At 36.8% G+C, this 17,588-nt stretch overlaps 1 protein-coding gene across 11 annotated transcripts in view; it reads left to right on the plus strand.

Moving 5' to 3' along the window:
* The window catches only part of LOC125768792 (tyrosine-protein kinase Src42A), a 92,940-nt gene extending 81,690 nt beyond the window's left edge, over nt 1–11,250 (plus strand). For all 11 annotated transcript variants that reach the window (XM_049436905.1, XM_049436906.1, XM_049436903.1 and 8 more), the window contains 5 exons: nt 7,019–7,187; nt 7,264–7,422; nt 7,496–7,664; nt 7,753–7,919; nt 7,994–11,250. In XM_049436905.1, coding sequence (XP_049292862.1) covers nt 7,019–7,187; nt 7,264–7,422; nt 7,496–7,664; nt 7,753–7,919; nt 7,994–8,202 — 873 coding nt within the window. In that variant the 3' untranslated portion in view covers nt 8,203–11,250. The remainder of the gene's footprint in view (nt 1–7,018; nt 7,188–7,263; nt 7,423–7,495; nt 7,665–7,752; nt 7,920–7,993) is intronic.
* The last annotated feature ends 6,338 nt before the right edge of the window (nt 11,251–17,588 follow it).

A 17,588-nucleotide genomic window follows, 5' to 3' on the forward strand; every position in this document is an offset into this window, starting at 1 on the left:
TTCCATGTTTAAATGTGAACCAAAGGGAATGAGAAACGCGTTTCATGGTGCCTTTTATCGGGCAGCTTCATTGCACATTTTAATTTTGCATACAAAACACCTCCCAAACAAAGAAAGAATTCACACCCAGATACGAAATTTTCTCATTCCCCACCACCGGTTCGTGTAGACAGCGCGTGAAGGAGGCGGCATGGTTGTCTATTGAGTTTTCTTTCTCTTACCGGTTTTCGGTTAGTTTAGGTTTTGTGGGTTTGTATTTCTCGCTTTTTTTTCCTTTTTACATAAATCTCTTTTCGATGTCATTTTCTTCACCACCACCACCACCACCACCATCCATCCATCTCCTCTCTGGCGAGTTTAGTTTTGTGGCTGTCATCCAGAGATAGGTATATTAGGCACAATAAAAATTCCCCGTTTCGCCTTCCCGAAGGGGCGGCCTAGTGCCTAATCGACCTGTCGCTGGATCACCTTCCCGTATCTTTTTTCTAAAATAAAAATCCAATTAAGGCAAATCGTAAAACTGACACTATGCAACACCTGTGGTGGCGTCTGTTGAGACGAAGAAGAGAACCGAAACGCCATTAGTGCTGCTCCTGCTGTCCCGATGACCGAATGTTTTGCGAACCTACGTGTTCGTCTCGCGCCACACGGTACCTTTAACACCAGACCAGCCAATAAGTGCAGGGTTAATCTTACGTCAAATGGACAGCCCAAGAAATCGAGATTTCGCGAAAGAGATTGTACGTCGATCGCGGGTTTTTCTTAAAAAGCAATATGACTTCAAATCGGTAGTTTTAGCTTCTTCCCTCGCTGTCCTTTCAAGGGCGTTCGCTTTCTTCTAACCAGATCTCTTTTTTTCTTTCTCTCTTTCTATCTCTCTCTTTTTATAACATTCGGTTGCGGGGTTTTATCTTCGTTTTTTTTTTGGCATTTCGCGCCCTCACACGCCCTGTTTCATTGTTCAACATTTTCACCATCGTTCCAAAAACCGCCCACCGGGTTGGGTGGTAAATCAACGAAAACAACAACAACAACGGAAAACGATAAATTCACGACAAATATTTTAAATTTTTTTTTGTTTTTTTTTGGGGTCCTCCCTCGATAAACCAAACTCGATTCTAAACCAACCATTAAATCAACCAACATTGCGATCACTGACCATCACATCACATCAATCATTTGTACAGTCAAGTCGTTACTATCAGCTGTTTGAGGTAGGAAAACATGTTTTCTGATGACTACAATCATACGCCAACGGGTTGATGATAAATCCAACACCAAGTCAATAAAACTAGCCATACCATAATCATATACCCTACACCCTTTATATACCTTCAATTGGAAACTTTAGTCCAATTAGAACCAAGATGTTTGGTACAGTGCTAAAACAAAACAAATACCATTCCATGTTGGTTAATGTTTCTCAATCGTTTGTAAATAGTAATGAGTCCTTAGTGTACAAAGCTCGACGTTTTTTACCCTTTCCCGTCTGAAAATCGTATTTTTTATATCCGTTTATTTATAGCTCGTTTTAGTGTGTTTACTACTATTTATAGTATATCTAATGGTTGTATTTAATAATTTTGGAACAAAAAATATATGCAATCCGACTGCTATTTGGGGTATTGAAGTAACCCTGAATTATTTACTGCACGGTATCACGGTGGTTTGATCGCATACTATTACATGATGAGTGAAGGGTAATAAACTTTTATTTATTTTAATTATTTAAACGATTAATAAATCTACAAAATTTCAAACTGAATCATAAAGATAATTAATTATTACACTAGTTTATTTTCAAGTACAAGGACAGAAATGAAATGTGAAAACATGGAAGTTTAAACTATTTTATTTAATTTTAAAATGTTCCTAACTGTTGGCTCAATGATTGAAATATTCGCTTTCGATTAATTTTGGAACTATAAAAAATATTTTAAATTTGTCATACAAATAAAATATTTTAAATATTATTCTTATCACTTTCAATAATATAATGCTTTAGGTTGGCTGCAGTGTTCAGTCGTAAACGATTCTTTTTTCAAAATTTTGTATGGGATTTGACAGCAGCCAAAATCGTCATCCGATTTTATTTGGCCCATACCCATACAGAATTTTGAAAAAAAAAAATGTGCACGACTGAGCACTGCCACCAGCCTTAAAAACTCTTCTAAAAGTTTAATTTCCAAATCTGTTCTTTTTTACGATCAACTTAACGTTGAATTTGACTGTTTGAATGACATTACAACAACAACTGATTATCGACAAAATGATAAGATACACATTGAAAACAATTAATTTATGTCTCAAATAATAGTAATTGATTATTATTATAATTTTATTTATTGAATATATTATATTTAAAATAAAAAAAAAAATGTGCACGACTGAGCACTGCCACCAGCCTTAAAAACTCTTCTAAAAGTTTAATTTCCAAATCTGTTCTTTTTTACGATCAACTTAACGTTGAATTTGACTGTTTGAATGACATTACAACAACAACTGATTATCGACAAAATGATAAGATACACATTGAAAACAATTAATTTATGTCTCAAATAATAGTAATTGATTATTATTATAATTTTATTTATTGAATATATTATATTTTATAACCAATATTTAAAAAAATTACTAAATATCAATTATAAGATTAATCAACTGTAATCGCTCCACTAATGCGCAGTAAACTTAACGGGTAGCTTCAAATCCCATTTAAGGAAACTATACACAACTTTTACCAAATTTTCCTTATAGTTTTATATATAACTTATCGCTCCCTCAATGCTCGCTGCATCAAATTAAATTGTAAATAGTAGCATTCGTACAAGAAGTATAATAATACTACAAAATGTCAAATTCTCGCATTGTAAATATCTTCATTTAAACGTAGAAGGTTTCTTTTTTTTATTTTCCCTCTTTTGTGCAGTTTTTACTGCGCGTTTTTTCCCCACCTTAAATTAACGGTACCAGTTGGCACAAGCGCTTGCCAACAACTTACCCCAAAACGTCATTATTCGCGAATGACGACGATCGCGTTCCATGCACCGTCGTACGTCCTTGAATCCTAACGGACAAAAAAAAAATGCCGATCAACTGTAGAACCACAAAACAAAAAGCCAAAGCAAAACCACCACACGTTCAATGGCTTGCTTCCGTGGGGCTCCGGGCTAAATGTATCTGCCCATGCGCAAGAAAGACAGAAACACATTCCGCGCACATTTTTTTCTTTCTTTTCTTTAGTATTAGGGGTGGTTCCTTGTGCTCTAGGGTGTGCTCGTTTCGGTACGAATGGTTGGATGATGATCTGTCGCACTAAAACCGTACGATCGAGCCACATTTCGGTGTAGCATCATCATCTCATTGGATATGCGATGCTTGACACGAGAAGTAAAATGTTACGCACCGTGCATATATCGACGGGTTTGTTTGTTTCATTTAACGGCCAAACTGTCCCGATCGTTGCGGTTGTGGTTTATCGATAGGGGTAAAACCATGAACGAGAATGAAATACCCCGCCATGATCATGGTGTCATTTCCTAGAATAAATTCTTGTTAAGAACAATCCAGCAGGTGCTACACATGTTCACTTGTTTTTTTTTGTAATGAACAACTCCAAGTATTTTCTTTTTTAATTAAGTCATAACTTATGTGCTTTTGCATATGCTTCCTGGTTGAGTGCTATTCTGTCAATGGAAAAATGCAGTACCCTGCGGACAAAACACGGAAGCAGCGAAAGCATAAATCATACAAACGGCACCAAGAAAATCGCAATGTATTCCCATTGAATTGATACAGAATGCTTCGCAGTATCGTGCCAGACATGCCTGCAGCAAAAACAAATGATAAATGCAGTACAATTTATCATAAAAATCAATAACACACACTCAGCAGCAACATATGATTGTGCTGGAATACTTGCATTGTTTATCATTCAACTGTAATTGTTGCTTGTTTCTGATGAGTAAAAAATGAATTTCTTGATATATTGTAATAAAGAGCATTATACCAAGTACGATCGATTTCTTACTTATTGTATCTGTTGGTCGTGGTACAAAATGCTGTATCGTGTTAATAAATTCGACAATCTAAGATCCTTCCGTTGGGTTTTATTTAGTTTTAGCAATTTTATTTCTTAGTTCAACTTTTTGTTGCAAACTCTAGCCTTCGACAGACTCGCTGCCCGTTTTCCGTTTTTACACTCTAATTGAATTCTATAAATTGATCAACAAACAAACCGTTTATACTACCCTTGTCGAGTTCCATCAGTATCTTTAAAATATAAATACACCTTATGTTTGTTTTTCCGATTCTATTATAAGCAAGATATCTCTAAAGGGCAAACGCTTTTAAAGATGCCCAATCACCAATCCCTAACCCCCCCTTGAAGCTCAATCTTGCCAATTGGACGTACAGCACACGATCGCCGAAGGAGCGTGCGATGGAAAGCTGTCACAAACTCCGGAAACGGACGTTTATTCAAATACATCTCCGTTCGTACGCATCAACATTCGTGCGGCGATCATCCCTCCTCGGGTTGGCATGTAAACAAAGGCAAAAAAAAATGCAACGGCCCACCGACCATGATCGACATCGACCGTAAAGGTGTACAGTGCATACAAAATGCAATCACAATTCATGAGAATGAGCTAAGTAAATGGAGATTGAAATTCTTCTACGGAATCAGGCGAGAATTGAGACGATAACGAACAACACTTTACGCTTGATAAAAATGATGCAAATAGCACAGTTGGTGGCGTTAAAAAAGTGTTGTCCCGGTTGCGCTAAAAAAAAATAACTCTCACTTTCATTCACCGAGTAAATAGTGCTACATTGTCAGAATGCCGAAAACGACGTAGCTTGGAGAGTGACAAAATAAAAGAAACACAAACAATATACAAGACGCCGCAAGAAAAAAAAAACCCCATTCAAGTGGGGCGAATGATTGCGGAAATTCACACTTTCAAGACCAACGGTGCACATTCCAACCTGGTGAAGACTTGGGTGGAAACGATCCACCGCTATGCACTTCCTCTTTCTGTCCTGTGTCACTGTGGGGTGCACAATTATACGAATTTATTTGCCCATTAGCGGAAGAAGCAACGCGTGTACGCACGGACAACGGCGATGGTGAATGGAAGGTTTTTTTATATGAACAAACTCTGTACACTTTAGTTGACATGTTGTGTTTGTGTGTAAAGCATACGCACGATTTTTTTTTTAAATTTAGAAGCAGCTACAAGATACACGATCTTTTGCCGCACCGTACCGCATTTGCATTCAAACGACTTTCTTCCTACCGCCAGCGATCGTTTTGCAAGTTTAATTACACTTCGCTTCAGGCGCACCATCCCGCATCGATGTGCGAAAGATAGATTCTAACGAACTCGGTCTGACTGGCAACGGATCTTTGCCGTTTTTTTTTTTGCAAATAGAATTCGAATTCTACTTGGCCAGAGGGTGGGCTGATGTGTGACCTGGTTGCTGGACATTGACCAGTGTACAACGAATGACGGAGTGTGAATGGCATCGCAAACGTTCTGGAGAGTATTTAGCGATGCTAGATCACGATCATGGTGTTATACCGCTTCAGTGACTAATGATAGTTCCTAATCCATTTGTGGTGGGTTCGTAATGGTGTTCTCTTTAACAAGCAAGTCGCATTTTGTCTTTGCTTTACAACGAAGGGTAATAATGTGACTGAAGTGAATACAAAAATGTAATTCTATGGAAAAAAGTGATTGACTCGACGAACAGCTTTTGATACAGATTTCACTCCAAAGCTAGACAATAAATCACGAGATACTAAAGATCCTAAGAATATAGCTGATCTGGCATTTATAATATACTCTCACTTCTGCAGCAACAAACCCAGCAGATGCTTAACATGAAGATTGATGGCAAAGTGATCTCTTCGTTTCTCCAAACTATCGACTAAATTTTGAAAAAGTATTTGGACAAGATAAAAATTGTTATATTAAACTTATAATCCAGTCCGAGTGTATCTGATCGTTAGAACTGTGGTAGATGAAGAGATCTTCTTGACAGTAGAATCCAAAACCTTGGGCGAAGGACGGATATTCAATGTCCTGCGCCAAGGAAATAACCGCTAAAGACTTGCACTCCATATTATTCAAAAAGGATTCTTCAATTTTTGAAGTCATCAAAGTGTTCTTTCCTTAAGGGCATTCGGAGATTCGCCAAATAGATATAAAATCTATCAAGAGCATACTGGAGAAGGTGTACTGGTAATGATAAAGGTCTACTGAATGCTCACATTGGTTCTAATATGGGACATGTAGACCTTTTTTCTGTTATATCTCAAATCGAGAATCTTCTCCAATAATTTTGAGGGGAAAACGAATCAGTAATCAGTTGCCAAGGCTATGAAAGACCTAAAGCTAAATGCTTACAATGTCTTTTTTATCGTTCTCTGTTGTTCTTCCATTTCTACTACACTCACTATACTCTCCTGTGAGTGTTCTCTTTAAAGTGACTCTTTAAAGAGTTGAATCTTCTTTATTGATTCACTTGCTGAAGTTTGGATCTCTTGAAGATTTGATACAAGGGTCAATATTTCGATTCGAATCATACGAGAATTCTTATATTTATTCTTCAAAAGATTGAAATTTGAAGTGTAATTCAAAAGAATGATAAGATTTGAATCTCATTTACTGAATTCTTGCACTCACTCTTTGCAAAGAGTTGAAGAGCACATCACTATAATGAAGACATCTGATTTTGTTTTTCTAAATTTTATGTTCATACATCAAACTGAAATTTATATCTGTTTCTTTTGCATTAATTGCTTGACTTCCACTCGATCGTTGTACTCCTCTGTATCTGTATCCTTCGTTGAAAGTGTAATTTGATTGTGTTCCTGTTTCTATTCGATGTTAGAACGTATTTACTCTCCTTTGCTCGTCCCCCCACAAATAACCTGCGCTCTCTCGTTCCTACATCACTAAATACCACAGCACACCTAAGCACTAATATCATACTGCCTTTCTATTCGCAGATCGAGAAACCTGTCACGGATGGTCTATCTCATCGCACACGCGATCAGTGGGAAATCGATAGAACGTCCCTGAAGTTCGTGCGCAAGCTCGGCTCCGGACAGTTTGGTGACGTTTGGGAAGGTCTCTGGAACAACACTACGCCGGTCGCAATCAAGACACTCAAATCGGGTAAGTTTAATTGTGTTGGCACACGTCCGAAAACGTGACCGAACCTTCGTAACACAACTCTCCCATTGCTTTACAGGCACGATGGATCCGAAAGATTTCCTTGCCGAGGCACAGATCATGAAGAAGCTGCGGCACACCAAGCTGATCCAGCTGTACGCTGTCTGCACGCTGGAGGAACCGATCTATATCATCACAGAGCTCATGAAGCACGGCTCATTGCTAGACTATCTGCAGGGTAAGTTTTCCATATAAAATAATTCTTCCAACATAAAAAAGAGGTGATTTTAAATTGGATTTATATTCTGCAGGTAAAGGCAGATCACTGAAGTTGCCACAGCTCATCGATATGGCGGCCCAGATTGCTGCCGGTATGGCATACCTCGAGTCCCAGAACTACATCCATCGTGACTTGGCCGCACGTAACGTGCTGGTCGGTGATAATAATATCGTAAAGATTGCCGATTTCGGATTAGCTAGGTAGGTGGATTTATTTCAACATTCTCCCCCAAAAGAGCATGTTACTGATGGAGTACTTTTGACACTTATTCGAAATTAATTTGTTTAGATTAATCAAAGAAGATGAATATGAGGCGCGCGTTGGGGCCCGCTTCCCGATTAAATGGACCGCCCCGGAAGCAGCAAACTACAGCAAATTCTCGATCAAATCCGACGTGTGGAGCTTCGGCATTCTGCTAACAGAGCTGGTCACATACGGCAGAATACCGTATCCGGGTAAGTGTTCGTGTTGAACGCATTGTTTTCGGGTTATTTACTAACATTCTGTTTTTTGTTTTGCAATTTTCCAGGCATGACGAATGCGGAAGTATTGACACAGGTCGAGCACGGGTACCGCATGCCACAGCCACAGAACTGCAACACACCACTGTACGAGATAATGCTCGAGTGCTGGAACAAGGATCCGATGCGACGGCCCACGTTCGAAACGCTCCAGTGGAAGCTGGAAGATTTCTTCACCATGGACCCAAGTGAATACAAGGAGGCGGCACCATTCTGATAAATGTCCTGCCGCATTAACGATCTACCATCGTCGCTGCCCAGAGCGCGATGCCAGAAACAAAAACCACGTCTCTCATCACCGTCATCAGCAACAACCAAGGCCACGCGGTTACAGCCAACGGTGGGACAGTAGCAAATCCCCGCCGGAAGTAACAAAACAGGCGGGTTCTGGATCCGTTTTTTTCTCTTTTCTATCCACACACACACTACCGCTCACTACCGTTGTTGTCCTCCCGTAACCACCATATCCAGATTGATGTTTCCGCTGTTTCCGGATACTGCTGCTGCTACTACAACATCACTCATCGGGAGCATATGATCTCTGCTGCAGCAGAGTGGGCACAGTATGTTTGGACTATTTATTTAGATTTTCTACGATCGCGAATTCATCTCGTAGAGACCCACAACCACACAACACACACACACACACACACACACACACACACACACACACACACACACACACACACACACACACACACACACACATTCAGTCACATTAGCTCTCATACATTTACATATGTAATTGCGTATTAAATAGGTTTACGTAGGAAGTGTCACGAGCGCGCACAACCGGTCGATGGACGAAGCGAAGCGTGTGTATTAGTTAGTGAAGCTTGAGGGCCCGATTCGAAGCACTTTTCATCCCCCTTTCCCGGGGGGGCCTTGTGGCGTGGCAGTGACACGTAATCGGACTGATGGTAGAAGCCGCATAAGCATATTAGGTTGATGTCAATCGTGCGCCGATCAATCAAGTTGGATCCATGCGTGGTACGTATGTCGAAGAGACTACACACTTTCTGGTTAGGTATTTCGTGTTTATGTTTTGTTTTGTTATTACACATAATAGATGCGATCTTCTTTCTTTTTTCGTGCTGTAATATTAGTTTGATGGTCTATTTTTTTTTGTTTGTGTGTGTGTGTACCGAAGTGTCGTTTATACTTGATCTTGATGAAATTACGGAACACTTAGCATGTTAACATGAATTTTGCGGGTTTTTTTTTTCAAAAAAAATACAAAAGAAAAAAAACATCTTTTGTTGCTAGTGTTTTGTAATCGGAAAACCTAATCAAACTCACTGTTTTAGTTTATGAACATCACACGATTGGCATAGGAGCCATTAATTTCCTGTATATTCTTCCACTGTTGTGGGTGTTGCTTCCCTTGCGACGAATAATTTAATTACGCACTTATTGTTGCTCCTCCCGGGCAGCTTTGCCCGCTCGTGTAAGCTGGCAGGCCTAAGCTTAGAGATTAGTGCCGCAGGAGGTAAAACGGTCCAACTCATCCACGTATCATTCCGGCAGCAAAACAAAATTAGGAAAATTTACGTTCATCAAATCCAAATGAGAGGAACAGTTCCGTTGATTAACCGTGTGTGTGAAAACAACCACAATATGGTACTGAGTCTGGCTTTTTTTTTGTTTCTTAAAAGATAGATTCCTTGCTATTCTTTGTTTTTTCTTGTTTATTTGAGTTTAAATCGAACACCAAGACGAACACAACGAGATTAAAAGGCAAGATTTGTGAATTTGCCCGTGTGTCAAGGCAAAACGGACGCAACGAACAATCAATTGTGTGTAAAGCATTGAAATCACCGAACACCGAACATTGTGGCTCGCTTACTCTCGTCGGCTAGCAAACAAACAAAATGCGGGTGCATTTACATTTAAGCGCGGTACGTGTGTTTAAACAATCGTTTTCTATATCATCCGTAGCAGATAGTTGCCGTTTCTTTAGATCGTCCCCCTTCCCACACACACACACACAGAACACACAGTCCCCAAGAAGGAACGAAACGAAAGCATGTTATAAATGTAAGTGTAAATATGTTACAATCTACTCGTACAGTCCTTTTTTTCTCTCTCGTTCAGGAAGTAGCTTAAAAGAGCGTGTGACGATAGAGCGTGAAACGGTGAAACGGAACAGTGCACAAACACATCCTTCCCTTTTTATTGGCCCCAGTTATTGTAGCACCGGTTAAGGTTTGGTTTTAGCAATTCTATTTCTATCCATTTGCTTCCGAACCGAATTCGATAGCTTGACGAAAGGAGGACACTTTTGTACGAGATGATGATGATATGAGTAGAAATCGTTTAAAACAAAAAACAAAAAGGCTACCAATCTAAAATGATCTTCAATTCGGACCGTGAGAGCGCTCGCACCGAATGCGCGCGAGCAGAGATACAAAACATAATGCAACAAATTCTCCTACTATGTACGATGGAAAACAACAAAATATTTACAAAAGCTGTATTTAACAAGAAAAATAATGTAATAAACAAAAAAATACACGGTCACACATTCACACACGGACATGCAATCCGCCAAATTCAATGGAAGCGATATTATTATAAAGAAAAACAAAATATGTTGCGATCATGTATAATCATGAAACGTGGAGAGTGCTAATTGTAGCGATCGTTTGCATATATCGAAACGCGGAAAAGTGAATTAAATGCCAATTGTATGTTGTGCCGTTCGATTCACTACAAGGAATCGTCGTTCGGCGGTCAGAGTAAGGGAAACACATTTGACAACATTTTTTTTTCCTTAATAACTACGCTGAATTACGCTGACCACAGAAACGAAACAAAACAAAACTGTATAAAGCTTTGCAAAATTTTCATCTCTTATGCATATACATCTAAATATATATATATATATATAACTCGCTCTCAATGCACTAGGCTCTCATTAGCGCACGGTTAGCACATTCACTGTTATCTTCTTTATTTGGGGGGGTCGTAAACGAATAGTGGATGATGCAGTCGAATACGCACTTTCTACGGATAGGTTTTGTTTTTAAGTGTAAATGTGTTTGATCAAAACGTGGATAAAAACTGATTATGAAACTGAACTTTGAATAATTATAACGATAAATAAACGTGAACAAAGCTACACAGAGCTAGGGATACAAATACAAATGAACACACGATCAAATGTGGAATTTCCCTCTACCTACCTCCCTTTTCCTCCCCCACAACTTCCCATTTAAGTCCGATGCGAAAAAATGAAATAAAATATAGAAATATATGACTATTATATGGTGATTTAAGGTTTACTTTACTCATCACAATTACATTTGCACAAGTCGGGAAATAGGAAAATTGAAAGAAATTTAAATTGCTTTCAATCACATCTTAATTCATACTTTTCTTTTCTTGCATGTTATCGAAATTAGTGTTACCCTTTCGTTTCGATGCCTTTTTCTTAACCGAAACAATATTACAGGCCTGTGGTAAGAAAGACTTCAATGCAAGGAAAGATGCGAGTGCTAATCATACATGCTTGGATGACTACTTTTACACTATTTATTCTTTGATAAATACTACTTATTTACTATTTATCTATATCTATATAGGTATATAAAATTCTCGTGTCGCGGTGTTAGTGTGCAAACTCTTCTTAAACGGCTGAACCGTATGAAATTTTCGCTGACCGTTCGTTAGGTATGAGAATAGGTTTACCGCTACTTTTCGTTTCGCTAGGTGGCCTCTAGACTTTTTTAATTTTTTTATTATTTTTTGTTCTTTTTTTTAGTTTAAACCATTATTTGAGTGAAAAACAACTTATTTCAACCAACTTGCTTTAAAATAAATCAATTTAATTTTTTTTGCAAAATTTCCCAAAAAAAACGTAAGGGGTAAGCCTTATGAAATTTTCGAGTGGAAATTTTTTTTGAAATTTTTTTCTGATTTTTTATTCTTTTTTTAATTTAAAGCATTATTTGAGTGAAAAGAAACTTATTTGAACCAAGTGGCATTAAAATAAATCAATTTAATTTTTTTTGCAAAATTTCCCAAAAAAAAACGTAAGGGGTAAGCCTTATGAAATTTTCGAGTGGAAAATTTTTTTGAAATTTTTTTCTGATTTTTATTCTTTTTTCAATTTAAAGCATTATTTGAGTGAAAACAAACATATTACAACAAATTCGCATTCAAATATATCACATTTAAAAATTTTGCTGAATTGCAGAAAAATGAGGAAAATTTTACATTTTCTCAAACAGGGTAAGGAACTTGGTTCCTCGCATAACTTCTGGCACAGACATCTGAGAGCATGGCTGTCCAAGAAGAAAACGTAGCCATTGGTGCCATCTATCGATCACAGGTTAAAGATTGGCGATCCGTTGGATACCGACCGAGTTATAGGCAAAACTTGGAGCAAAAATGAGCCTTATGCAATTTTCTAATTTTTAATTTTTTTTATTATTTTATAATTTTTTATTCTGTTTTTTATTTAAAGCATTATTTGAGTGAAAACAAACGTTTTTCAACCAATTGGCATTAAAATAAATCAATTTAATTTTTTTGCAAAATTTCTCAAAAAAAAACGTAAGGGGTAAGCCTTATGAAATTTTCGAGTGGAAAATTTTTTTGAAATTTTTTTCTGATTTTTATTCTTTTTTCAATTTAAAGCATTATTTGAGTGAAAACAAACTTATTGCAACAAATTCGCAATAAAATATATCACATTTAAAATTTTTGCTGAATTGCAGAAAAATGAGGAAAATTTTACATTTTCTCAAACAGGGTAAGGAACTTGGTTTCTCGAATAACTTCTGGCACATACATCTGAGGGCATGGCCGTCCAGGAAGAAAATGTAGCCATTGGTTTCATCTATCGACCACAGGTTAAAGATTGGCGATCCGTTGGATACCGACCGAGTTATAGGCAAAACTTGGTGCAAAAATGAGCCTTAGTAAATTTTCATATTTTTGAATTTTTTGATTTTTTTATTATTTTTCACTCTTTTTTTATATAAAGCATTACTTGAGTGAAAAGAAACACATTTCAACCAATTGGCATTAAAATAAATCAATTTAATTTTTTTTTGCAAAATTTCCCAAAAAAAACGTAAGGGGTAAGCCTTATGAAATTTTCGAGTGGAAATTTTTTTTGAATTTTTTTCTGATTTTTTATTCTTTTTTTAATTTAAAGCATTATTTGAGTGAAAACAAACTTATTGCAACAAATTCGCTATAAAATATATCACATTTAAAATTTTTGCTGAATTGCAGAAAAATGAGGAAAATTTTACATTTTCTCAAACAGGGTAAGGAACTTGGTTCCTCGCATAACTTCTGGCACAGACATCTGAGGTCATGGCCGTCCAAGAAGAAAATGTAGCCATTGGTGCCATCTATCGACCACAGATTAAAGGTTGGCGATCCGTTGGATACCGACCGAGTTATAGGCAAAACTTGGTGCAAAAATGAGCCTTAGTAAATTTTCATATTTTTGAATTTTTTGATTTTTTTATTATTTTTCACTCTTTTTTTATATAAAGCATTACTTGAGTGAAAAGAAACACATTTCAACCAATTGGCATTAAAATAAATCAATTTTATTTTTTTTGCAAAATTTCTCAAAAAAAAACGTAAGGGGTAAGCCTTATGAAATTTTCGAGTGGAAAATTTTTTTGAAATTTTTTTCTGATTTTTTATTCTTTTTTTAATTTAAAGCATTATTTGAGTGAAAACAAACATATTGCAACAAATTCGCTATAAAATATATCACATTTAAAATTTTTGCTGAATTGCAGAAAAATGAGGAAAATTTTACATTTTCTCAAACAGGGTAAGGAACTTGGTTCGTCGCATAACTTCTGGCACAGACATCTGAGAGCATGGCTGTCCAAGAAGAAAACGTAGCCATTGGTGCCATCTATCGATCACAGGTTAAAGATTGGCGATCCGTTGGATACCGACCGAGTTATAGGCAAAACTTGGTGCAAAAATGAGCCTTAGTAAATTTTCATATTTTTGAATTTTTTGATTTTTTTATTATTTTTTACTCTTTTTTTATATAAAGCATTACTTGAGTGAAAAGAAACACATTTCAACCAATTGGCATTAAAATAAATCAATTTAATTTTTTTTTGCAAAATTTCTCAAAAAAAACGTAAGGGGTAAGCCTTATGAAATTTTCGAGTGGAAAATTTTTTTGAATTTTTTTTCTGATTTTTTATTCTTTTTTTAATTTAAAGCATTATTTGAGTGAAAACAAACATATTGCAACAAATTCGCTATAAAATATATCACATTTAAAATTTTTGCTGAATTGCAGAAAAATGAGGAAAATTTTACATTTTCTCAAACAGGGTAAGGAACTTGGTTCCTCGCATAACTTCTGGCACAGACATCTGAGAGCATGGCTGTCCAAGAAGAAAATGTAGCCATTGGTGCCATCTATCGACCACAGGTTAAAGATTGGCGATCCGTTGGATACCGACCGAGTTATAGGCAAAATTTGGTGCAAAAATGAGGAAAATTTTACATTTTCTCAAACAGGGTAAGGAACTTGGTTCCTCGAATAACTTCTGGCACAGACATTTGAAGGCATGGCCGTCCAAGAAGAAAATGTAGCCATTGGTGCCATCTATCGACCACAGGTTAAAGATTGGCGATCCGTTGGATACCGACCGAGTTATAGGCAAAACTTGGTGCAAAAATGAGGAAAATTTTACATTTTCTCAAACAGGGTAAGGAACTTGGTTCCTCGAATAACTTCTGGCACAGACATTTGAAGGCATGGCCGTCCAAGAAGAAAATGTAGCCATTGGTGCCATCTATCGACCACAGGTTAAAGATTGGCGATCCGTTGGATACCGACCGAGTTATAGGCAAAACTTGGTGCAAAAATGAGCCTTAGTAAATTTTCATATTTTTGAATTTTTTGATTTTTTTATTATTTTTCACTCTTTTTTTATATAAAGCATTACTTGAGTGAAAAGAAACACATTTCAACCAATTGGCATTAAAATAAATCAATTTTATTTTTTTTGCAAAATTTCTCAAAAAAAAACGTAAGGGGTAAGCCTTATGAAATTTTCGAGTGGAAAATTTTTTTGAAATTTTTTTCTGATTTTTTATTCTTTTTTTAATTTAAAGCATTATTTGAGTGAAAACAAACATATTGCAACAAATTCGCTATAAAATATATATCACATTTAAAATTTTTGCTGAATTGCAGAAAAATGAGGAAAATTTTACATTTTCTCAAACAGGGTAAGGAACTTGGTTCGTCGCATAACTTCTGGCACAGACATCTGAGAGCATGGCTGTCCAAGAAGAAAACGTAGCCATTGGTGCCATCTATCGATCACAGGTTAAAGATTGGCGATCCGTTGGATACCGACCGAGTTATAGGCAAAACTTGGTGCAAAAATGAGCCTTAGTAAATTTTCATATTTTTGAATTTTTTGATTTTTTTATTATTTTTCACTCTTTTTTATATAAAGCTTTACTTGAGTGAAAAGAAACACATTTCAACCAATTGGCATTAAAATAAATCAATTTTATTTTTTTTGCAAAATTTCTCAAAAAAAACGTAAGGGGTAAGCCTTATGAAATTTTCGAGTGGAAAATTTTTTTGAAATTTTTTTCTGATTTTTTATTCTTTTTTTAATTTAAAGCATTATTTGAGTGAAAACAAACATATTGCAACAAATTCGCTATAAAATATATCACATTTAAAATTTTTGCTGAATTGCAGAAAAATGAGGAAAATTTTACATTTTCTCAAACAGGGTAAGGAACTTGGTTCCTCGCATAACTTCTGGCACAGACATCTGAGAGCATGGCTGTCCAAGAAGAAAACGTAGCCATTGGTGCCATCTATCGATCACAGGTTAAAGATTGGCAATCCGTTGGATACCGACCGAGTTATAGGCAAAACTTGGTGCAAAAATGAACCTTAGTAAATTTTCATTTTTTTGAATTTTTTGATTTTTTTATTATTTTTCACTCTTTTTTTATATAAAGCATTACTTGAGTGAAAAGAAACACATTTCAACCAATTGGCATTAAAATAAATCAATTTTATTTTTTTTGCAAAATTTCTCAAAAAAAACGTAAGGGGTAAGCCTTATGAAATTTTCGAGTGGAAAATTTTTTTGAAATTTTTTTGTGATTTTTTATTCTTTTTTTAATTTAAAGCATTATTTGAGTGAAAACAAACTTATTGCAACAAATTCGCAATAAAATATATCACATTTAAAAATTTTGCTACATTGCTCAAAAATGAGGAAAATTTTACATTTTCTCAAACAGGGTAAGGAACTTGGTTCCTCGCATAACTTCTGGCACAGACATCTGAGGGCATGGCCGTCCAAGAAGAAAATGTAGCCATTGGTGCCATCTATCGACCACAGTTCAAAGATTGGCGATCCGTTGGATACCGACCGACTTATAGCCAAAACTTGGAGCAAAAATGAGCCTTATGCAATTTTCTAATTTTTAATTTTTTTTATTATTTTATAATTTTTTATTCTGTTTTTTATTTAAAGCATTATTTGAGTGAAAACAAACGTTTTTCAACCAATTGGCATTAAAATAAATCAATTTATTAGGAGTATTAATGTGTTCGTGCGGTTTTTAACCAAAGTTTTGGGCTCTATTTTGGCGAAATGGTAATTTATTCAATTTTCAAAATACTGTCCGTCACTTTCCACAACCTTCTTCCACCTTTCAGGCAACTTTCTGATCCCGTCGCGGAAAAAAGATGGCGGTTTGGCCGCTAACCAATCCTCCATCCATTTTTGCACTTCTTGGTGATTATGGAACTGCTGGTCAGCCAGGCTGTGTTCCATCGACCGGAACAAATAGTAATCAGAAGGGGCAATGTCTGGGCTATACGGCGGGTGGGGTAGGACATCCCATTTGAGTGTTTTTAAATAATTTTTAACCGGTACCGCTATATGTGGCCTGGCATTGTCATGTAGCAATATGACTTTGTCGTGTCTATCGGCGTATTGTGGTCTTTTTTCTTTCAAAGCACGGCTTAAACGCATCAATTGTCGTCTATAGACCTCCCCAGTGATCTTTTCGTTTGGTTGTAGCAGCTCATAATACACCACACCCAGCTGGTCCCACCATGATCTTCGCGCCATGAATATTCGGCTTGGCTGTCGATGATGTGGCATGTCCGGGGTATCCATACGTTGCACGACGTTTTGGATTATCGTAATGTACCCACTTTTCATCACCAGTCACTATTCGATGCAAAAATCCCTTCCGCTCTTGCCTTTGGAGCAGTTGTTCACAAGTGAACAAACGGCGTTCGACGTCTCTTGGCTTCAGGTCATAGGGCAACCAATTTCCCACCTTCCGGATCATTCCCATTGCTTTTAATCGAAGAGAAATGGTTGGCTGAGCCACTCCCAGTGTCTGTGCAAGTGTTTTTTGGTTTTGTGATGGATCTTCATCCAGTATTGCCTCTAATTCTCCATCCTCAAACTTTCGTGGTCCTCCGGAACGCTCCTCATCTTCCAAATCAAAATTGCCACTTTTGAACCGTGCAAACCACTTCTGACACGTTCGTTCAGCTAGAGCATGGTCACCATACACTTCTACCAAAATTTTATGACTTTCGGCAGC

The sequence above is a fragment of the Anopheles funestus genome, chromosome 3RL, assembly GCF_943734845.2.
Source record: "Anopheles funestus chromosome 3RL, idAnoFuneDA-416_04, whole genome shotgun sequence".
Classification (NCBI taxonomy): Eukaryota; Metazoa; Arthropoda; class Insecta; order Diptera; family Culicidae; genus Anopheles; species Anopheles funestus.